At 36.1% G+C, this 23,983-nt stretch overlaps 2 protein-coding genes across 3 annotated transcripts in view; one reads left to right on the top strand and one right to left on the bottom strand.

Moving 5' to 3' along the window:
- Positions 1-23,983, bottom strand: part of Cdase (neutral ceramidase) — a 46,800-nt gene that overhangs the window by 6,592 nt on the left and 16,225 nt on the right. The gene's annotated exons all lie outside the window — the stretch shown is intronic.
- Cpr6 (cuticular protein 6) lies at positions 15,174-22,016 on the top strand. Its single transcript, XM_072015578.1, has 3 exons — positions 15,174-15,321; positions 19,084-19,356; positions 21,220-22,016. Exons 1-3 carry the CDS (start codon positions 15,313-15,315, stop codon positions 21,505-21,507), a joined length of 570 nt encoding a protein of 189 aa, XP_071871679.1. The 5' UTR covers positions 15,174-15,312; the 3' UTR covers positions 21,508-22,016.

Genomic DNA, 23,983 nt, shown 5'->3' with positions numbered 1-23,983 from the left:
GCTAAAGAGCATGCGAATGTACGTTAATTATGAGCCTAACGTTTTCTTCTCTGTTTTCTACGTCTCATCGTTTGTTCGATGAAAACAGTCAATAACGTAATTTGAATTACAATTCTCCGGTGAACGGCAAAAGTATGCTAATATTTTCTACATCGCTGTCTTTTGCTTGCGATTTTAACGACAGGACAAGTTAATTTCGCTTCCTTTCCGCTCTTCTACCCGATGAACTCATTATGAAAATTTCAAAAGCAATTCAAAGAAACAATTCAAGACAATCGAGAAATTTCTCGAATCTTCAAAATATCGCAAATAAACAGCAAGCGAGACAACTTAGAAATTCCCAATAATCAAACCCCCAATAATTAAAATCTCCTATAATTAACATCTACAAATACCAAAATTGCCACTGCCCAATTCGTTGTCAGATCCTACAGGTTGCTCTACCTAATCCAACACAGTGGCATCGTGTCCCTTTATCCTCCAACATCCTCCTGTCTAATGATTCTCTCCCCTGAAAATCCACTCTTCCTTTCGATCCTGACTCCCTTCTAGATTCCGCTATATCTCTTGATTCCATGCACGTCGTGTTGTTCGATATCTGGGATCTCATCTTTGTGCACACGCAACCTTGTCTTCCGCCACTTTCCCTCGATCAGGGAACGTAGAACCTAACGCTACGTTCTAGACTAGTGCAATGTTGCGCGCGTGTACACGCGGTCAAGAACACGAAGGACCAAGGAAGTTTATTACTTGATGGACGCCGATTCGCGCCATTGACGGGCCAATGGCGAGGAAATGGTCGATGATTAATGTCAAGGAATTATATGGTTCCGTTTGATTTCGTCTAATAGAGATCTTCGAGCAGAAATTTGGGATTTCGCCGCCTGCGTTTGATTACTAAGGCACTTTTGGCTTGGAAATTGAATTGATAAATGATCTGAACTGTTTGCAATTGGTATATTTTTCTGCTGGTACTACTCGGCAATCGAATTGATTTTATTAACCGAGTCGAACGAATGTATTGGGCTATGTGGGAATGTACATACATCTGGAACTATTTTTGAACGTCGGATGCGTGCCGTGTAAAGAAAGCCGCGTAGAAAGAAGTCGCGAAACAATCGTTTTGCAAGAAAGTATAAAACTTACGCTAAACCGAGGCAAATAATAGAAAATGCAATTTCAAGGCACGTAAGGCGATTTTTTCAAGATGCCTGATTCAAAATATTAAAGTAGACTTTACATTAGGAGCTGTATTGATTTTTCAAGGTTTTCTAATTTTCTTATTATGTAGTAGACGCAAAAGATATAATGAAATTCATCTTGAATATGAAGTAATCGAGTCATTATATGTTCTTAAGAGACAGAATTTCGCCTTTTCTCTCTCAAGATAACTAATTTAAAATCGTATTTTATTACTTGTTTACTATTCATATAAAGATATCTCGCTAAAATGTGGCAAAAACAAGTATTAAAAAATATACTGAATATTAAAATGTATTTTAATTTAAAATTACTGTAATTTCTTACTATAATTTATACTTGATCTACCTTCTAATGTAAAAATTATGTAGATAATGTCACCGATAATTAAAAGAAACATTAATCTACGCATTATTAAGGAAAAATAAAACTCTGTTAAGAATTTATTTAAGAGAAGCTATATGATAATTTGATTTCTTTAGCGGCTTTCGATCAAAGATACGCCGTTCTTGAATCGATCAAAAAATCCACGACGCGAGACTTGCATGCTTCCAAACATTGGGAATATCAGTTTGAGTGAAAATATTTATACACGCTATAGCAAAATTTCTCCAAAAAATTTCTTTATCGAATTAAATCACGTTACTTTATTCTTTGTTGCGCATTTGAAAGAAAGTTATTCGAAAAGGATGAAAATTCGTGCTCGATGAAATGGAATCAACTATTGCGATAAGAACGTTGTCAGATTTTCCCGAAGGAAGCTTTTTCTATTATACTTATATTAGTATAGATAGTATCACAGATGTCTATTTTGCTGGTGATCGCTTCCAACTTGTTTCGTTTGTAAATTACACCATACTTTCCGTTCTTTCAACGTAAGATAATTGTTATCTAAATTTCAGCAGCAAGTAAAATTGGATTTTCAGTTCAGCATTCACTCTACGAAGCAATAGCGTAACGTTTCAGGATAGACTCATTATCAAATAACTTAATAATTAAGCAGTACGTAATTAAACAACAACAGACATTTGTAATTAAAATTTTCATTTGCGTTCTATTGAAAATTCTCATCGTATTCATATTTCATAGTCAAAGAAAATATTTATCTTATCAAGAAATAATTAATTGTTCCAGCCGATATTTTTTATACGCATAGATACACATTCACTGAAACACTAGGTGCGTAATGAAGTGGGAGCATAGGAGGCCTTACGTTCACACGCGTTACAGTTGCACTATACTTGAATGACTCGAGCCTTCTTACGATCGACATTGAACCATTTACCGTGTTTTCTACTATAAGAGTCGTATAAGGATGTTACGCTATACGAACAGTTATGTTTCTTGGAAAAACGTCGCGAGTATTTCATTCGAGTACGACGAATCCTTGAAGGAGAAAGAGTTCCGTTTCTAATTTGTAATTATAACGAGTAAAGCGTCAAGGAAATATCGATTTGTTATCGAAGGATGAAACGTAGGTAGGAATACTAAAACTGAGAAGCGTGAGAGTATCATAAATATATGGAATAGGTTGAATCCTTTTCAAATTCGATATATCAGATCTGAAATTAAAAATTTGAAATCTGAAATACGAGGTTTTTAAATCTTCAGTTTTTGAAGTTGAAGCTTTGTATAAAATTTAAGCGTTAGGGATTTTGCAACCTTAGATTTTTAAGCCGATGACTTTGTAACTGAAGATTTTGAAATTGAAGGTTTTTTAATTCGAAACTTTATGATCGTTAGGTATTTAGAGAATAAAAAATACGAAGCTTTCCTGTCTCTCTGCACCGAAAACTTTTGCAATTTGGTAGCTTCCAAATGGAGATTCTTAAATTTCAAATTTTGCAATTTCAGATTCTGAAATTTCAAGAAATCTCAAATCCATCGTCCGAAAACTAAAATTTTCCGTTCGTTTCAAAGATACTATTATCAAGCTCTGATTTCACGACCGTTTTAAATCCAAATCGAACAATCCCTTCTTTGCTGTCTCGAAATTAGTATACAACTCTCTGGGCTCTGGCACCGGAAAATTTTTATTTCAATTTCCACACGCTTAGACTAGAGCAACAGGTATCTTTTAACGCCTTTCGCTATGGATAGACGTGTGAGAAGATAAGACAGTAGCGTGATTCACGAGTTCGTGGAAAGGAAAAAAGCCTCGGTCTCTCGAGGAAGGAACGACGGCATCGTCCTTGCGAGCGTCGAGCGTGAATCGTGTATCTCGTGATTCGTAAAGGGTGTGGCGGTTTCTGGGAAGGATCACACAGGAGCACCATGCGAGCTGACCTCGTTAGACTGCTAGTTTCCCACCGCTTGTCGAATCTACGTCTCGTGTGTGATCTCGAAATTGTTTTCATGATGTATCGCGTGATTTGTAATCTTTGCAACTATGTTCACGTTTAAACATATTAACCACACAGTATATACTTGTTCTTCTGATTTCTAATATACCTGCAAGTATTTCTTTATATTTACTCGTTCCGAATGCGAACAACCATTATGAATGATAAACATACTTTTTTGACTACACCAAATAAAAATTAAATTTCCGTCATCGATGATGGTTATTCGTAACAAAAATAAAATTTTCGTCGTCGATAATGATCACTGGTAATCAAAGAGATTTCAATCATTTATAATCGTTATTCGTAACGACGTTACGTTTTAATTAAGGACGTTAAATTTTATACCATAACTTTTAAGATTTGTCTTACGACAGTTGTGACGTTTGAACATTACGGATTGAATCTTCGCGATGCGAACGTCTACGCTATAATCATTTGCGTATCGCGTCGTTCCAATTTTGGATTTCAACACCTTCGTAATCCTCTGTTACGCCTTCACCGTCAAATTAATGGCGCAGAAGAATAATGGAGTTGATAGGAAATGGAACTAGTACGCTTCCTGTTGTTTTCTGTTTGCACGTTTGCGAGGAGACTATGCCGTGGTCGCGAATACATTTATGCGAAAGAATACTCGAATCCAAACTTAAGCAAAGTTCAACCCTGTTATCATGAACATATTACAAATACACAAGTAATATTGGAATATGTAGATAACAATTTATCAAATTCATATTGTTAAGAAACAACCCTATAGAATTATAAAATTAATAGAAACATTTAACGTATATTTTTCATAATAACACTCTTTATGAAATTGATTCTTTTATAGGTAACTGTCTTTACGAGCTTCATACGAGAGATTAATTTCTTTTTCAATATAAAATTTCTATTTAGTTGCTCAACTTCCATTTGGTATAAATTTACAAAATTTTGGAACTTGTACCACGTTATAATAATCCCCAGTTCCAATTTGGATCGCTCTAATTCTTATATATATTTAAAAATTATATTTCCAGATATTTAAAGTTTGACGCACGAGCTGAATTCTCTTTAACGTCGCAACAACCAACTCAATCCAACGGTACAATTTTCCACTACTTTGCGAAGATTGTTTCAGGTCATTGTAACGTAGGTAAACGCATCGCAAAATACGTGATAAAACTCTTTTCTTTTTAAATTTTTGACTTAGGCCAGTTTCATAATCACCGGAACATATGTGTTCTTAACTGGAATTAATTCGAGTAAATAATAACGAAACACAGTCTTAGCGCTGTTGTTGCGCAACTTGTTCGATTCCCGATTGGGCGTTGTCGAGACACGAAGACACGAAGACACGAAGAGACGCGAAGCCGAAAGGAGAGGTAGGGAGGAAAAAATGGAACGAGCAAAGAGCCGGCATAGAGATCCACGTGTTTACACGTTCCTGTTCCCACGTCTGTTGAGACAGGACTTTGCAATCGTCTACTATCTCACCTTATTATTCTGTTTATCTATAATCTCCAGAGACACGATTCTGCTTCCGCGGATGAAAATCCTTCGCCCGCGAAATAGCTTTGCACGATGACGTTTTCCTAACGTTTGGTCGTTACCTTATCTACTGATAAGCAAGGTTGTTATCAATTGATGGAATACGTATTGATCGATGCGCAGGATCGTTCCTCGGGATTAGAAATTTTTATTTTCACGCTGTTACGTATTCGTATTTCTAGTGATTGGCATAGAAACTTTGCGCGTCATACGTAACTTATATTAGTTGATTGGAAGTATCGATTATTCAAAGGATTAGTAACTTTTAATGTAAAATGTTGCGAGCATAATATATTGCATTTTGGTAAATTCGGGAAAAAGAAATAAATTTGTGGAAAAAAATTCTTCACGGTTATTTAAACGGTAGGTCTTAGTGTGAAATATTATGAACGTAATATTATATACTATTTTGGTAAATTAGATAGGAAGAATTGAATTTGCGTAAAAGCTTCATGCTGTCCTGTACGTGATCTTTGTTCGTTTATTCAGTATGTTGATTATTCAAAGGCTCGGTATCTCGGAGTGTAAAATGTACTATGATTATTATTCAAAATTGTATACTTAGCTGTGCAGTCGATTTTTTTCTATAAGATACAAAATTTGTACTGAACGATTGAAAGTTATTTAGATAAACGTAGATATATGATCTAACGTTTCTCTATTCGATATTTTTTGACGATTTTATGGCTACTCGCAGGTGTTTCTCGTAACGAAAATGTAGCAAAACTGTTTGTAGTACATATTCAGAAAATACAGTTGGATATAGTGGAGCCTCGTTACAGTTACATTAACGAAATCACGAAACGTTTCACATAATATACATAATGTGCTCATAAAAAGTTTCTACGTTCTTAACCGACTAAGATCCAAAAACTTTCAAAAACCTGAAGGATGGACATAACGTAGATTAAACGATAATCAAAAGATTACGTAGACATGTGGCGAAAGGGGGCCATAGTTGCGCAAATTAACCGACAAAACTGAGAAACGAGATCGCTAGCCGACAACGCGTGACTCGATAAACCGATTTTGCAACGTACGAATTTACGAGCAATTTTGTGGTCGCTCGTAAGCTTCTCGTAACTTCCGGATGATTCACCATCCAATTTGCAAACATTATAATTTTGAGGGAAGATGAAAGAAATGGACGAGTTTAATGCTCGTGAACGTCGCTTCCTTTCTTTTTTTTTTTTTTTTTTTTTTTTTTTGATTATTTCCTTGTTGCAGAAAATAATGTGCAATTTTGTTTTAACAATAGAGTATTATTCTCTCGTCGCGATAGGCGAAGTTTAGCATAGATGAAAAAATTGTAATCGCCATTGACTCAGGAAGAATCGTTTTTTTAGAATTGTGTCTGTATTACAAAGAGTGTCGTATAACATGCATCAATAGTTGTTTTCAAGCGATTAGTTTTCCCTAAAAACAACGATTATTAGTTCTTCGACACTGACTCCTTTAAGAGGGTAGAAAATTATCCCTTGTCACGATTCGTGATTAGTACGAATAAGAAAAATTTCAGTCACTAATCTCACAAGAAAATCATTCTTCTAAGATCGTATGTTCAGCGTAAAAAGCGATATAATAATATTTATTTCAGAGGTTTACTAACTTCGACGTTAGCCATAAAAACAACAGGTTAGCTGTTCGACGGTGTGCCACACCTTTGAGAGCGTAAGAAAAAATTAAGAAGCGGAGGAAAACGTGGAAAAAGAAATCGAAAATAGGAGCTTCCTCGTAAGTTACGACACGGTTATTCAACCAAATAGGTTTCACTCTCGTTCGCTCTGGAACACGCGGTGTGAAATCCAAATGTGATCGCGTCAACTATTCCAAGTTCCGTTTCCATCGCTCTACTGCTCTGGAATGACAAGCGTGTACCTGCTCTTTGCTCTCCGATGAACAAATTCTGTTTCAGGAAGAAGAATTTGCACGACGATATTTTGTACCTTCTCTTTAACTTGCTTACTGTATTACGCGTTACGAAATAGCAATCCGATGCGACGTAATGTCTTCTAATCTAACATCGTCGATCTTCTCTCTTTCATCCAGCGAACAGAATGCTCGTTTATATACGGTAGGGCGTATGTGCCGACGAAAGTTCAATGGACTCCTTTACCTCGACTTGCTCGAGTTTTATGGGAGCAGTTTGTGCGACCCTGTATAATTTAGAAAATTTTCTTATCCAATAAACTTTATATTTTGACAGACATGTTCGATTTTTTAAACCAGTCGATTGTTGGTTGAACAACTTCGAAGTAAATTGTTTCTTTAACGAACACTTTAAAAGCTCCAAGATACCTGCAATTACGAACAATATGCTGCGAGCAACGCGAGATCACAGCTGCCTATAATTCCTCAAATTATCTGTTTAGAATAATCTTCCTATCTGATCCGATAAGATTCCGAAGTTTATTTATTAAAGTCCGAGACACTGTGTGTGTCTATATGTCGAATAGCAATTAGGTTCGTTGTAAGTTAAACGCGGTCTCGTTCGAGCAAGTGTCTAACTTCTGTAAACGCTGGGTGCATCGGGGTGTGCCAAGGATACGTCGAGACGTTTCTTCCCCACGTTTCGTCGAGTTCTCACACGATTGTATTGAAATGTCGCTCGTAAACAATGAGTTGCATCAGAACGGTGACCAATCGACGGTGGTGCGAAGTGCTGGAGGAGTGCAAAGAATTAGGGGGAAGCAACGGAGAATGATTACTAACCTTCCGTCTCTCAGATTACGAAACGAAACACATACTTCGTTCTAATCGAAACTTCGTTTACGTATGTGTGAAATTCTTACGAGATGTGTTTTTAAGGAACATTAAAAAGGCATTTTAAAATGAAACTCGATCCCGCTTCCTGTCAGTACAATCATTATAAACTGAAACTGTGTGTTTTGTCATCAGATGCGTCGTTTCGATAGGCAAAATATAAATTTTTCTGGACGCTGACTGTGGTACGATTGGGATTTGTGGTTATCGATTTGTTTGTCTCCAAATTTTTCCTGTTTATATTTTTCGTATATCTTGGCATAACAAACAGTGTTCGTTAATCTTAAAAAAGAAACAGTGTACGTTGTTATTACGTAAGCATTAATTCTTCGTTGCATAGACTACGCAGCACGATAATTTCTCAAATAATAAGGGTAGTAGAAAAATGAAATACTATGCGTAGGTGTGAACTTAATAAGAAGCTACTGAGCGAAGCAGAGAGGAGATTGCTGGTAACATTGTTATTTACGATATCAGGCGAGAGGCCGTCAACTCACAGACGACAGGTTAGTAGTTTAGGTTCACGGTTGTACTAATCGAATTACACTGTAATTTACTACGCAATTTAATTATGTTATACTTCAATTACGTAGTGAGTCAAGTACGAAGACAACAACGTAAATTACATAATTCAAACTTTTCAACTGATTTAATTACTAATTACTGTAATCACGAGTGTAATTAAAATACAACGTAATTGACTATGATGTAATTGAATTACTTTGTAATTATAATTCACGGAATAATTCAATTGTAATTCTCTACGACACTGTCTACGGTTAATTCATAAAATCTTCTGGTTGTTCTGGATTACATTAAACGATGACAACTCATTCACTCGGGTCCTTTCAAACTTTTATGGATCTACATATTACGAGATTATCTTATCTTTTTCACACTCTTTTTTACGCTATTTTTTTTCTTTTTCTTCGCTATTATCTATACAATTTCCAATCGGTACAATTGTCCTTAAAATTCCTTAATTTCGGGTGTGTTAGACGATTCGCTCAACGTTCCATAAAACTCTCCTTTATCCTTAAGAACTGCAAAATCTAAATACGGAACCACGTATTGTCCTAGAAGAGCTGTCCAAACTAGAATATTCTTAATCTTAAAACTTTGCAAAGTATCGTACTGCTAACGTTTGTTCTGACGCACTGTCCACCATTCTGTTAGCCTCTCTATTTCGTCGAAACTCATAAAATACTGACTGCAATAGTCGTGTCAGTATGCGTTATGAAAGCGTTTACGTAATTTTCCCCTGTTTACTTTACCTCGATAATATTTCGAAGATAGTAGACAAACACGTTATTGGAGAAATTTCTCTAAATGAAAAGAAAGTAAAACTTCGTTGTTTCTTCGGTAAACAAACTTTGCAAGAAATATAGTATTTTTCCAAAGAGATTCTCTCTTGTAGTATTCGCGTTTCATCTTGTACTTTGGCCGGATGTTTCCGACAGCTACTTTACGCTAAAGTTTCGGTAGGTTACCAGCGACCCACGCGTAGCATTGCTCTCCCCATAATGCTACTTTGAATATGCATCGAACATTGCATGAATATTTATCTTATCCCATGTTACGATGTATCCCAGTTGCGAACTATTTCGTGATATCGCGACTAATCTCAGGAATGAGAATTTGAAATTGACGAATCGACGCGATTTTCCTTAACGCGTTGATTGCCACACGATGGCCATCGGCGACTCATGTCGATTCTACTATTAAATTTTTTAAAACGATTAAAATAAGATAAATTTCATAGACCAGACAATTCTCAACGATGTGAATCCTTTATGTAACATTGAGAAAAAGGACGTACGAAGAGACGATGTAATATTTTTCATAGGCAAAATAATAAAACAAGTTAACGATACTACAGCTTTAAATTCTTATTAATTTATAAAAATGCAATATGTCATATATGCGACAACCATCGCAAAGAGTTAGAAAACCGAAAACATTTGTTCTGTATTAAAGCGTCGCACGAAACGGTTATTTGGCGCGTGATCTTTTTTAAGAAAACGGGAAACTTGTACAGGAAGTAAGGAACTCGGTATCTCGTATCAGAAATCGCTGTGAGCCGGAAATTGGCCGCGAAAAGCGGTTACGATGGAATCGTGGGAGTGGACGATCTTTTTCCGCAATAGTTCTTTTGCCATTTGGAGTTTGTCCGTCATACTAAACAGCGTCGCAACGTGAACGCGGTGGCAAACGTGAAAACCGTGGCAGGGCACTAACGACGTGTGTGTGTTTGCTTCAACATTACGGTCACGAACCAACCTTTCACGATTTAACGGCTGTTAGAATTGTATCAAACAGGGAGGACGAGTTCCTGAACCTTTCTTCAGCTCCGAAACTGTCGCTGGACTCATTTGCAATCGGAAATAACCGCTTTCACATTTTTGTTGAACGTTACGTGACAGATATTAAATAAATCTCTACGGTGAGGACATTGAATGGGAAATTTTCTAATTTGGAAATGGTCCAGCGCGGAGAAAAGTGTCGTGAAACAATTATATATTTAATTACATAATGATTCGAACGTTTCCAGTTCAAAGTTTCACGCTTCTTTTATATATATATGAGAGTAATCCGAAGCAGCGTTTCTTAAAATTTCTTCATTCGCGATTTTATTATTATTAAAGATACAGCCAAAACATTGAAACATTAAAAGTAAAACATTAATCGATAATAAATCACAGAAGTTTAGTTTTAAACAATTCTTTGTTGTGATTTTAATAATAAAATACGGAATTTCAGTCTTGAAAGTGAAATTATATAAACGTCTTCTGTGATATAAGAAATATAATAAAGAAACACGAAGAATGTACACAATACGTAAATGTCTCGAAATGATAAAAGTAGACTTGCATCGATAGTCGACAAAGAAAAATACTCGAATCTCGTTATAATACATTAATCGAAGAGTCGAAACTTTTGTCTTCTAGCTTTCATTTTTAGAGTAGTTTAATATTCTTCTGAATTTTGAAGTTCAATGGAAACTGTTCCAAGCGAAGAAACCTGAGTTTATGATTACAAAAGGTGTTAAAAGAATGCCTTTGCAGATCCGTCGTTCATAGAACGGCTCGAGTAACAGGTACTCCTCTTTAATGACCCTTTCACGCCGCCTGACCATGGGTATTATCTGCTTTAACTGGCCGTAAAGTACGTCCTCACACGCGCAAGGTCCTTCTACGAGTTCGAACTATATCCAGCTGTTTCGTTTTAGTGAAAACAAGAAAGAAAAAAAGAGAGATCGATCCGTATCTCAAATGTCCGAAGTATTCTCAACGTTTAACGGGGTAACTTGAACATTTGGCAATCATAACTATATATTACTTAAGCCTATTTTAGCTTCAAACCTTTTCGTCGTTGCGTCTCCTTCTTTCCGAGGATATTCTTCTGAGAAAAACTCGACGTTTATGTAACATTTTTATATTTAAATTTAGAATTTGAGGAAATCGCGTAGCGAGTATTATTTATTCCTAGGTGGAATTTTTTGAAGCAAATGCGTTACGAATGTACATAACGTTTTATTGGCTTTTGCAAGAAATGGTTAGGATAAATATATTTGTATTACGAATTAGATTACGATTTGTTGCAAAAGTTTCAGTTTATGGGTTTATAGATTGGAATTTTTCAAGAAACATCTCGTTTCCAGATGTTACATCAAATAAATTGAAATTAAACGACAATTCCGTCACTAAATTTCAAAGTTGAAAGTTCAAACTTGAAACGAACGTCGAGATCGAAATACGAACATAATTTTCGAAACTCGATTCGGCGAGTTGAAATTCAGAATGAAAAGTTTCTTTGAAAAATGTCAACAACAGAGTTTAGATGTAAAATACAAATTTCTCCTAAGAAATAAAAATTCGAAATTAAAATTCCAAATTTGTTCGCAAACGAACGTATGTAACGTTCCTTCGTATTTCAAACAGCAAAATTTGTACAACGTAGAATCTGTAAAGATTCGAGTTCCTTTTTTAAAGCATACGTGACCTATGGCAGCCATTCGTTCATATTTGAATTGAAAATGAGACACACGTACGTGAATCACGTAAGGGTGGAAAGACCTGTATCTTTATGTCGACTCACGGTAAGGATGCAGAACTTGATCCAAATCTCGTCCGCGTTCCAGCGAATTTTTATCTCAATTCGCGAATCAACGCACTGAATACCAACGTTGTCTCTCGGTACTCATTTTTTGCATCGCATCGACAATGACTTATATCGTTACATTCCAACGAAGAAATATATTTTCATGCTAACGTTTTGATGAAAAATTCTTTAACTTAATTTAATTTAGTATTGAAAAATTAAGTTCAATTACGGTTGACTCATTTTTTAATTCTATCGTACTTTATCGAACTAAATCGCTAAATTTCTAATTTAATCTTAGAATTACAAATTTCATTTGACGTATCTAATAATGTATTTCGTGTAATTTGAAATCCAGCGATTTAATGCAATATACAATTTTGAAATTTGCAAGTTTCATTTGAAATTGAACAATTTATGTCGACAATTTGTTGCTTTCGAGTGTAATTCTTATCGAGGGTTTGAAAAATTTGACTCGACGAGCAGTGTTACAATTTTTAAATATTACTTTAATTGGTATAAGATTTGGAAATTAAATTCGATGTGACGTAGCTTGTAAATCTTTTTAATTAATTTAATTCAAGATTACGAACACGTTTTCCGGAAGAATGCGCGCTCGTAACAAGATCAGGTAGAAATTTCTCTTTTTATCGATAACTGGAAATGATATCTTCTTTTTCTGTAAAGTTCGCACTTGGCCGACTTTGCTGATGGCAATAAACGAGCGAAATCGTCGCTTTGCATAACGCCCATATACGAAGCATTTCCGTGATTATACAGGCGTGCTTAATGTGCAAGGGAGCAGTACCATTCGTTCGGGTAGACAAACGAGCTCTGTCGTGGATACTCTACTATTGCGTCACTTCAGGCGCGATGCGTAAGACTTTGCTCGACAAAGTCATTTCATCTCAAACTCGCTAAAGGTTGTAGTCGCTTTAAAAAGAAAGAAGAAAATAAAAAAAAAGATCTTAACGCCAAATTGCTACAATTACATTATAAATAGACTACAACATTTTCGAACAAATGATTTAATTGTACTCTTCAGGTACTTCGTTTTAGCTTGTATTTTATGTTTTACACAATAAAAATTATGAACGGCGTTTTATCGTTTAAGGTTCATTAAGTTAGCCAGAGTAACTTTTGTATGAATTTAATATTTTTTACAGTATCCTTTACAGTAAACGGTTACGCGGAGTTAAACGTACCTAGTATTTGTCCGATAGGAAGATTCATAAATGTTACTTTTTTCAAATTTGATCGCAAATGCAAACATGACGTTGCTAGTGTATTGCAAGAACGAAGCAACGCGTTTCAAAATGAGAGACTCTCATAAATAAAGGAATAATTATGTCCAAGAGGCTAGGAACCTGAATGACGAGTTAACTCGTCTTTCCAGGACAACAGGTTGCCAGAAGCTTCGGTTTTGGAAATTATCATAGAACACCAACGAATCAGCCTTCTTATATAAAATTTCTTTCGCTTCCTTCAAAATTTCGTAACGAAATCTCATTACAAAAACCCAACGAAGCATAAAAGGTTAGCTTCAAATCTACAATTAAAAGTAACTGTTTCCTCTGAATCGCGTCAGAAAAGTAGAAAAACTCGCCATTAATAGCCATCTAATGCAACAGTAGAGTATTAAAAGGTTCACGTTTGAGCTCAATTTCTTTCGAATTAAGATCGCAACGAACGAGCAAATTTACGAAAGATCCTGTTGATTTTCGAGGTATTTCCGAGTCATCAGGCCTGGTAAATTGTTAAATAGCAAAAAAAACGAGGCGATTGCGAGAGCAACTTCACACGTAGCCGAGTAAATGGAATGGGATAAAGGGTCGTTAGCGCGAACAGAGGGATTATTTAGATTGTTTTGCGATTGCATTCGCGACTTGGGCGCAACTTGGTCGCTCTGTGCTCCATTATTCGTGCCTGTGGGCACACGAGCGAGCTTTGTTTCGAGTCGGCTAATATATTACGACATTCCCTAACGTAACATTCGCAGGGACCACGCCTATTCCTTCTCAACGAGCTGGTTTTCTTGCTAAATTAATTTCTTCTCTTCCTACCGGATTTACGCGTGGAACGCGAATGTGTAGAATCGCGTTGCAGAAGCGTCTGAAACTTAGTCTCATATTTTTCAAATGGAATAGATTGTGAAAATCTTAGCAATGAAAATGCATCCGTAATAGTCGAAAGCTTAATTCCTACTTGGGAATTGCGTCGAAATATCTGTAACTGAGTCGAAATACAAGCTTTTGTCCGTTCTTTCGTTAGACAACAAAGATAACATTGTGTAATTGATTGTCCGATTGTCCAATCGACTATTAAAAGACTAGTGTAAATCGCGTGTAAAGAATCAAATGTCGATAAATCTAAGACAAAAATAAATCACTTTACAGGCCATGACCTGTCTAGGAGATGCAGACATCGAGCGAAATCTAATTTGGAGGAAAAATATCGCGTTTGTCCATGCTTCGTAAAGTAGTTAAAATTTACTATAAATTCGAGTCAATTTAACGGAATCCAATCACAATTTCTGGCTCTTGCAGAAGACTCGAAGAACGTTTCCAGATAAAATCACGTTACAACTTATCGTTCGTATAAAATACGAGAAACTCAACAAGCCGAACCTAACCGAAAGCAAACGATCCATATCGGACGATGTTTCTGCTTAAAGTACTCGAAAAAGTTAGCTTTCCTGAGAAATAAGCTATCCAAATTCAAAATTCTTCGGACTGGTCCTTCAGAAAATTCGCGTCACGACTAATAACTTATACAAAGTACTGACAAACACGATAATTAAGAAAGCCAAGTTTAATGCAAACCGAAGAATCCGCATCGAATTCGACGACTCCACAACCCAATAACCTCTCGCTACATTTTCCATTATAAAATACTGTAACTAAATTAAGAAGATCTGTCCATAAGAGGATGGGAGAAAATACACGGAGAGGTCAACATCCCCGCGCAATAAAGCAAATGCAAATTCAAAATCATTCGAAACCACGATCGCAACCGCGCGTCATGAAATCGAATCTCCGAATGCATCGACAACCGCGACTCGAGCCGCGAGTCCTCGCGGCCGACCGGAAGTGTCCGCAAGAGACCGAGGCATCCTTTCGCCGGCACGTGGACGCATCGCCTCGCCACCCTCTCTTCTCCTCCAAAGAAAAACGTGGAGAGGATCGTTTGGTTGAGGTGGGAGCGTCGTGGCACACGAGTAACGCAGTAGGAGGACGAGGGCTTTTGCTCGGAACGAAAGACGCGGCGCGGGTGGGAGATAGATATAAGGGCATCGTTTCGGAATAACGGCTATCAGTGAGTATCGCGCTGTTTTCGCATACACCGGCAACACACGGGACACGCAGCATCGACCACAATGCCGAAGGTACGACGGGAGAACCGGAAACCGCCGGGACCGTGTGCGCGCGTGACACCGTGCAGTTTTTCTTTCGGACATCTATATAGCCTCTTTCGTTGATTCTGCTTTAATTCTCGTGTTGATTCACCCTCTGAATAATTGGAATGTACGCTGTATATCGGGTCAGCCAGGAGTTAACGCTTGGCTCGGTTAATTAAGGGATGCTTTTGTGTACTCTTGCTCCGAAAGAAGTTTCAAGATGAAACAGTAAGGGAAGGGATATATTGGTTTTCGAAGGAAGTTGATATCGTTTGGTACAGATGGTATTTCAACGTGGTAGGTTAGTTTGCGGTATCTTCCGAAGATTCGTTTATATCTGCTACTTTGACTCTCGCGTTTTGCACTTCTACGCAGCATCGATAGTTAGAATAGTTGGTATAGTATCTGTATATTGACAAGGGGCCAGGAAATAATGTACGATTCGAACGGCGAGGGAACGGTTCTGTGTATTTTTCTTCTGAGAGAAGTTTGAAGATGGAAAGGCGTAAGGTGGGAGATGTAGATGACTGGTTAAAGACGTTACTACATAGTTATCGTATAGTATAGGTACTAATTCGTATCGGTGGTAGGTTAGCTTGAGGTGTTTTTCAAAGATTCGTTTATGCTTGCTACTTTAATTTTCGTGTTTCGTACTACGTGCTTCTGCACCCTCTGAATAATTGGAATATACGCCGCTCATAATACGTTAACTCACATTGAGTACTTTCCACTGTTTTTATCTTTTATCCACTTCCTCGCGAATCTGTTACTCGAATCGTATCATACGACGTGCCTTGCAATGTAAAATAGTATTAACGACAATTAATTGTATATTAATGTTAAGTACTTTGATATTAAAATTAAAGTAAAATCTGTCAGAGTTTTGCGATAAATGTAACGAGCAGGTGTCCTAATATTTATAGCTGGCAGTTTATTGCTCTGCACATTGGTTGGATGGATAGGTAAATAATAGTTGGCAAATAGTCAGCCAGGAAAAGATGTTCTCCTCGACCGGTTGAGAGATGTTTATGTGTATTTTACCTCTGACAGAAATTCGAAGATGGAAGGGTAAGCCGTGGGTTATATATCTTGCTTTTCGAGCAAGTTACAGGTGTTATTAATAGGTGCTGTACATTGCAGGTGATACTTTGTCCGGTGAAAGCTCTATTTCTGGTGGTTTTTGGAAGGTTCGTTTATGCTTAAACGGAGGTTTCTGTGAAAACAAGTGTTTCATTGATGGAAGTTGTTCGATGGTATTTTTGGATAGTTTCTATGTTGTAAGGAAGTGTTTAAAACTTAATTAAACTGTCAGTAAATGATCTAACGAGAAGCTTTTTTTTTCTAAAAGGAGTTATACTTATATACTTTTTTCTACCGTAAAACGATTGAAAAAGTATATTTCCTCGTACCAGAAAATATAGAATATAGAATTTTCTAAGTACATTTCAGTAAAAAAAGTTCTCTACTCGATATTGAAATTCTATTTATATGTTTCTATAAAAAAAATTCGTTTCTTCGATCGCGTATTGAAAAGACGATGACCTCGAGAAAAATTTATCCGCCGCGGTACCAAGAGCTATCAGCTTCGATCCTTTCTTTTGTCGGGTCGTCGATATGTTTCTGTATAACGTTTTGTGGTCTATGATCCGTAGGCGAAATACGGAAGCGGTGTAGCTACTTCCGTGGATTCGTATTAGTTTACGGAGCAAGGTCGACGCGAGAAAGTGAAAAAGGACACTTTTCTCGGGAAGGGAAGAGCTCGCGAAGCGACGCGAAAGACGAAACTCGAGAAACTTTCTCGAGTCATACGATGACTTTCCAAGTTCCCCTCGCGTTGATCTTGTCGCCGCCGAAAAACGTTTAACGACCAGGGACTTTTAACGAGAGTGTCGTTCATCCAATAGTCGAGGTAAACCGAAACGATCGACGAGTTATAAACGGAAACTGGTGTTTATGGCGAGGAAGATCGAGCTGCTAAATATATCGTTGATCTCGTTGATCGTGTGATTTGTGAGTCAGCTTTGCTTTGCTTTCGATCGAGTTTGGATCGTCTTTTACTTGGGACAAATGTCAATATATACTTTTAATGTTCTAATTTAGGGACTGACTTTAATTTGTTAATTTTGAACCGTAGCCATTTTCAGATACAAAGTTTTAGGTTGTATTTTATCATCGATTTAAAATAATTGTTTATATATAGCGTTAGGCAAAAATTTTCTTGTTTCACATTAAAGGGTACCTTTTATTTATTATCTCTAAATTCTATAATTATTTAGACGATACTACGTAGCGTATTGTTATGTATCATTGGAAGACACTATAAAAGTTCATTTTTGGTCAAGCTACGTTGAATTTAAGTTTCTATCGGGACTTCGAGTTTTACATAACATACTAGTTTTTTAATTTGAGGTAAATTTTAAGTTACATAACTTGACTTTTGGTTAGTTATACAGCAAAGTAACATGCTTTCTGTATATTTATTTTGTTTTTCGCTCTTAATTTATTATTAGTTATAATAAGTTTCTACAAATTCAACGAGAATTCATTTCCGTGTAAATTCAATAGTCATCGTTTCTTCTAACATTTTTACAACGAAAAATCGACATAAAGATGTACCGATATCTTTATAAGTATTCCGTAGTTCATCAAGAATTTTTTCGCTGATATCCGAGTTATTTTCTTCTTACCATTACTTGAATTATTAAACGAGATTTTGATACGAAAGGTCACGAAGTCGCGATTCTGCGTTAGCGTCATACGACATTCGCGAAATTCTCTTCGAAATTTTTCGAGCAAACTACAACGATATAGATAGATCAGCACTCCCATAATACCGCTACCTTATCGTTAAAGTTGCGTTCACATCGTCTATATTAGCTCGATGAAACGTTCGCCATAATCTCGTTTGTTTTACGAGCTTCTGATATACCGCGTGCTCGTGAAAAAATTTTTTGTAATAGCTTGTGCCTCGGGAATCGAGCGTCCGATCGAAAAATCCAATTTGATGGGTTGTCGACTTCTTCCATAGCAAGGAATCGTGTATAGATTTTCTGCTTACGCTCGAGAATTCTTTCGATAATCCCTTAGAAATTACGATCTATGCTCCAGGTAGCTTCTTACGTTTATTGAAAGCTTTCCGAATCCGAAAAATTAGGTCGCACGCGAAGATTCATATGCAAATGCGTTGGAAACGAATGGGTTGGCTTTTTACTTTCTCAGTTAGCTTCTCTATAGAAACGATGATAGTAATTGTACATTGTTCTTTATGCCGCGCAAGATGGTAGAGAAGAACGTGAAAATTGGCAAACCTAAATTGCACGGTGGTTATCACTTCGTGAATCTAATGTTTTAAGAAAAGGAAAATTCCTTGCCTTATTTCTAAATTTCAACTTATTTAATTCTGAACAAATTTTAAAGGAACATGAGTTTTACTATGTTTCTAAACGAGTATGACTCTTTAAAATTATCGTCACGAAGCAGACAAAGATATTTCATCGTTGATCTAATGATTTAAGAAAAGAAAAATTTATAACGACGCGCAAAAAGATATTCTTCCTCGATTTTTAATAATTCTAGAGAAATAGAAGCTTCGTTATACGTTTTAATTTAAAACAAGCTTGGAAAAAGTTGTAAAATTGTTCGACGAATTTATAATAGCTCTTCCTATGGTGTGAAAAATTCAGTAAAATTTTGACTAAAATTTCGTCGGCACAGTCGTATTGTTAATTAAGAAGACAATATAAACTTTAGTTTCAGATTCTATGCCTTTTATGTGCAACGATCGCAGTCAGCCACGCAGTGGTTTTAAGCGGTTACGACGGCGGCCATGGAATCTCATACGCGGATTACGAGGGTCTCGAAGGATATTCAGGATCCGCTGTTCAATACGAAGGACACGCGGTTCTACCAACAGTAGCGGTTCCGGTTCACGCGGTTTCCGCCTCACCTGTTCAAGTTGCAGCGACCCTCGATCATGGATCTCACGGATACGATCATCATGCTGATCACGAACACGATTACTACGTAAGCAATCGTATCTATTTTTCGTTCAATTTATCTTCATATCGAACTAATTATTTAAAAATAAATATTCCATCGTTCCTTATCCGATAATAATTCGATCACTTGAAAAATTACGTACAATCTTTGTGAAACTCGAGATACTCGCTATTTCACCTCTATAATTATCACCGTGAAACGAAATTTTTACAGGCAAAATCTTTAATCTCTGTCGGAACAAAAATTTCTATTTGCCTGCGGTGACAAAAAGTTTTATTCTTAAAAGAAGGAAAATCATTTTTTACGGAATAAAAATTACAATATCCTCGAAAAAGTAGAAAAGTTTGCTCTTAAAACAAAACAAAAAATCATCTACAAAAGCACTTTTGACAAAAAGAAGAGAAAACCAGAAGAGCAAACGAAGATTTGCAGTTCGTTTTGATTTACATTTCGATTCGATATATATTTATTGAATTATATAGCTGTCATTTTGTTCCACGACCTTTCTCCATCTGTCATGCAATTTGAATATTCCAACCTTCCAGAACCTCTCAGGTTTTTCGGCGAAAAACTTTTCGACATGATTTTTCGCGTCGACCAAATGTCTTAAAAATCGGAAGGAACTTTCCAGGCAAACCAATATTTTAACTTAATATCCTTCGTATCATTCGCTTGCAATTAAGATCAGATTACAAGCGATGCAGAAAACAAGTTGTAGTAAATTACGCCATTAGCGATCGTCGATCACCGGATAAGATACTAATTATCGGCCATCTGTATTTGGAATCGCGTATCGTATCGCAAATAGTTCAGAGCACGAGGCGTGACGTTCGCCTCGCCTCTATGTTAATTGAAATTCCAGCCTGTGAAAAGCAGTGCTTGGCATAAGAACTTCTTCCGCGACGTATCTCATTGTCGCGAACGTTTCCGCGACGCTTTCTCGTAACGATCGCTCGTTAGAGATCGTTTGAACGTCCGTCGCGTGGAAAATCGCTTATGAAATTTCGTTCCATTCAAAATACACGGCAGCTACTTTGGAGAAATTTAAATGTTGAAATTACGTAATTTCGTCTTTATATTTCAATATCGTCCTCGTTTCAGAAAAGAAAAAGAATTTGTAATGTTTCAAGAAGATGTTTGGCGTAAAATTAAAACGAGAAATTACGCATCCCAAATACGATCTCTCCTTACTTTGTTCAAAAAGAAATTTTGTTGATGGTAGAAAAATGGTAGAACGATGAAAGATGGTAGAACGTAGTGCCAAGTTCGTATCATTGAAAAGGAATTATTATTAAAGATCGACGATTAACAATAATTCGAGAATATTGGGGGAATTGAACAATTAGTTTAGAAGTTGTTCTTTAAGGAATTAATCTTTCGTTGCTAGGTTTGATAAAAATTTAATGGCAATTTGGGGTGTATGAAATCTTTCTTGACGATTAATTATCGAGGAATATCGAAGAATGAGAAGCGGTTTTGGAAATTATCTCTCAAAGAATTGATTCGTGTTACTGGATTCGCTACTAATATCGCTGTGCGACAGAAATTTATAAATAGTAGAACGATAAATAGAAATTTACGAAGAAATTATAAATAGACGTTTATCAACAAATTATAAATAGAGATCTATTGGCACAATCTCGAAGAATTTATTTTACCTGGTCTTGGTATCGGTACCACTGTCCGGCAGCAATTTATAAATAGAAAACTTGACTAAATGAAGCAGAAAATCGTCAACAACTTATAAATAGAAATAGAAATAGATATACAAATACAAATAGAAATAAAAATAGAAATTCATTGGCAAATTATAGACAGAAACTCTTCCTTATGAATAAATTATTTATTAACAAAATATAAATAGAAATTCCTTCTTTTCTGTTATAGGCTCATCCAAAATACACCTTCAACTACGGCGTTCACGATCCTCACACAGGGGATGTGAAGACTCAGCACGAAGTTCGCGATGGTGACGTGGTTCACGGATCTTATAGCGTCAACGAGCCTGACGGTAGCGTCAGAATCGTCGAATACACTGCCGACGATCACAATGGTTTCAACGCAGTGGTTAAGAAAGTCGGACCAGCGATTCACCCTAAACCAATTCCCGTAGCAAAATACGTTGCGCCGGCGTACTACAATAGTTACGAGGAATACGAAAAGCATCATTATTAATCGTACGAATATATTCGAGTGATAGAGGAAGAAACAAAAAAAAAAAAAAAAAAAAGAGAGCAGAAACAGGGTTAGAAAGAATTTATTTAAGTGAGACGTGCCGACGATTAACCCCTCGTTTTATAGTATCGAGTTAAATTTGTGATAGACTATGGTTGAAATATTAAAAAACAAGGACTATTTTAGCATCCTATAGGATCTATAGTATAGATAATACGCAGATTTTTGACATTTTCATTGCTACCGATGCACATGTTGCGTCGTTTCAATCGTTCAAGCAACGTTAACCGACGTAATTGTTCTTTTCCGTGTATTTCGATGCAGCGATTGAAGAAATAGAGAGAAGGCGGCGAAGTGTATCGAGATAAATATTATTGTTTGAAATAAAGACATTTTTTATGAAAAAGAAGAGATGCGTAATTCCAAAGGTGGAGCAGTATTTTTCAACACCGAGTGTGTTATATAAATACGTATATTATAATACGAAAATAAATTAATAATTAATCAATTATTGTTGATAATTCATCATTCTCTATAATTTCTGCCATTTCTTCCCCAAAAGTCTTTCATTACGCCCCGAGAAGATTTCCTTTGAATTTGTTTCAAATTCAGACCTTGGAAGAAATTTCTTACGAACTGAGTAAATGTGTTGCGGGTAAATTATTAAAATTACAAAATTAAAGATACGACTGCTAGTTATTTTCACAATAATCACAGTATACTTTGAAAACAGGTACTTCAACGATCGTAGCTATGAGGAAATCATAAGGCAAGGGGTTAAGCGATTCGAGTCATCCATATTTTCGAACGTTGACTTTTCCGATTAATTTTAAATTAATTCTAATTTCTATAATGAAATCGCGGATATTTATACAAACTGGTATTTAGTCGTAAACACAACCAAAGAAAGGAATATTTCATCCGCTAGATATTATAACGAGAATTATATTTTGGATATTTTGAAGATGTAAAAAATATCGCAGTGTAAACATAACGTGCAAAAACATGAAATATTCAGATACGTATTTATGGGAAATTTAATGGTGCAGAAATGCTGAAAACAGGTTTCTCATAAATGAATAAATATCCGTGGCGTAATTATATTTTAATCACTAGAGGTGCTTGGAGATGGAAAGCGTGCCAAAAAGACGGGCCAAGAAATGGTAAATTATTCATCGTTCAAGGTATATGAGTGTCTCCGAAGGAATTTGATCTTCCTCGCGAAACTTAAAAAAGGAGAAGAAATGCTCATAACAAAAACATGTTCCCAGGAGAAATTTCCATTTGAAGAAACGAGTTTCCAGCTGACGACCCTCCGAATTATCGGGAGGATATGTAAACGAGTGTTTACTGTTCGTTAATCGGTAGAAAGTGCCTCGGGGCGAAAAACGATTTGCTCGTGTACTTGAACAGTAGCGAAACAACTTTCCATTCTGTTTTATCCGATGATTTGCCAAGAAATTCGATGAAAAATAAATGATTGGATAACGGACACCAGGGAAGCGAGAAGGGAATCGAGCAGTGGTCATGGTGATAATCATTTGGCTGAACGCTCTAAAAAAAGAATTATCGTACTTTGTTATACTTTCTTTAGTAGTTCTTAGAAATTTGAGACGTTTGATCGAAGGTACCGGGAGAAATGTAGAATTTTAATAGGTGAGGAACTTTTTATAATTTTATTTAAGAAGAAAGAGCAGAGAACCGGGAAGAAATTTACGAATAAATTTCGTAATAAATATTATGTTACATTATTAAATAAATGTAAAGGTGATTGGAAATTTAATTGACGAAATTTTCAATCGGCGAAGACGTCGTCAATTACTTAGATTTTTTCGAATATTTTCATTCATTTCCTGTAAATTTTCTCTTTTCCAATTATTTCTCATATGCTGCAAATAGTTTTATTTATTTGCTGTGTACTTTTTTGTGAAAAAGTGCAGATCAAGCTTCTTTAATGGTGTACACCATGTCATTGTTTTCTAAAGAAAAAATTGTATCTGTCACTTCGCTACCTGAGTAAAAAATATCTGGAAGATTGCAATTTTTCAATGTTCGAGGAGAAAATTTCCTAGAACAATTTCCGAATAAATGTAACCAGTAGGTACCCTTGTATTTATAGACGGCAATGTACTTATCTTACTTCTGTCATTATAATTTAAATTATAATTATTTAAGTTAACTTATGCATGATATATACATATATATAAATTACAGACTGCTAGTTCCAATATCAAGAAGAAAGCAGAAGATACGAATCACAGCGAATGTTATTTACAGAATAATGATTTAATCACTGCGAATCTGTTCGACAAAGAACATCTTTCCTGTTCGTCGCTCAAGAAAGGCTTCCTTGAAATTAATATCCCCTGACTAACCAAATTAAAAAAAAAAAAAAGAAAAGAAGAAGAAGAGAAAGAATGAGCACAAACGTAATCAAGGAAAAGCAGTTCAGACACCGTCTAAACCATCAACGTCA

The sequence above is a fragment of the Bombus fervidus genome, chromosome 13, assembly GCF_041682495.2.
Source record: "Bombus fervidus isolate BK054 chromosome 13, iyBomFerv1, whole genome shotgun sequence".
Classification (NCBI taxonomy): Eukaryota; Metazoa; Arthropoda; class Insecta; order Hymenoptera; family Apidae; genus Bombus; species Bombus fervidus.
This window is presented reverse-complemented; position numbering and strand designations above follow the sequence as displayed.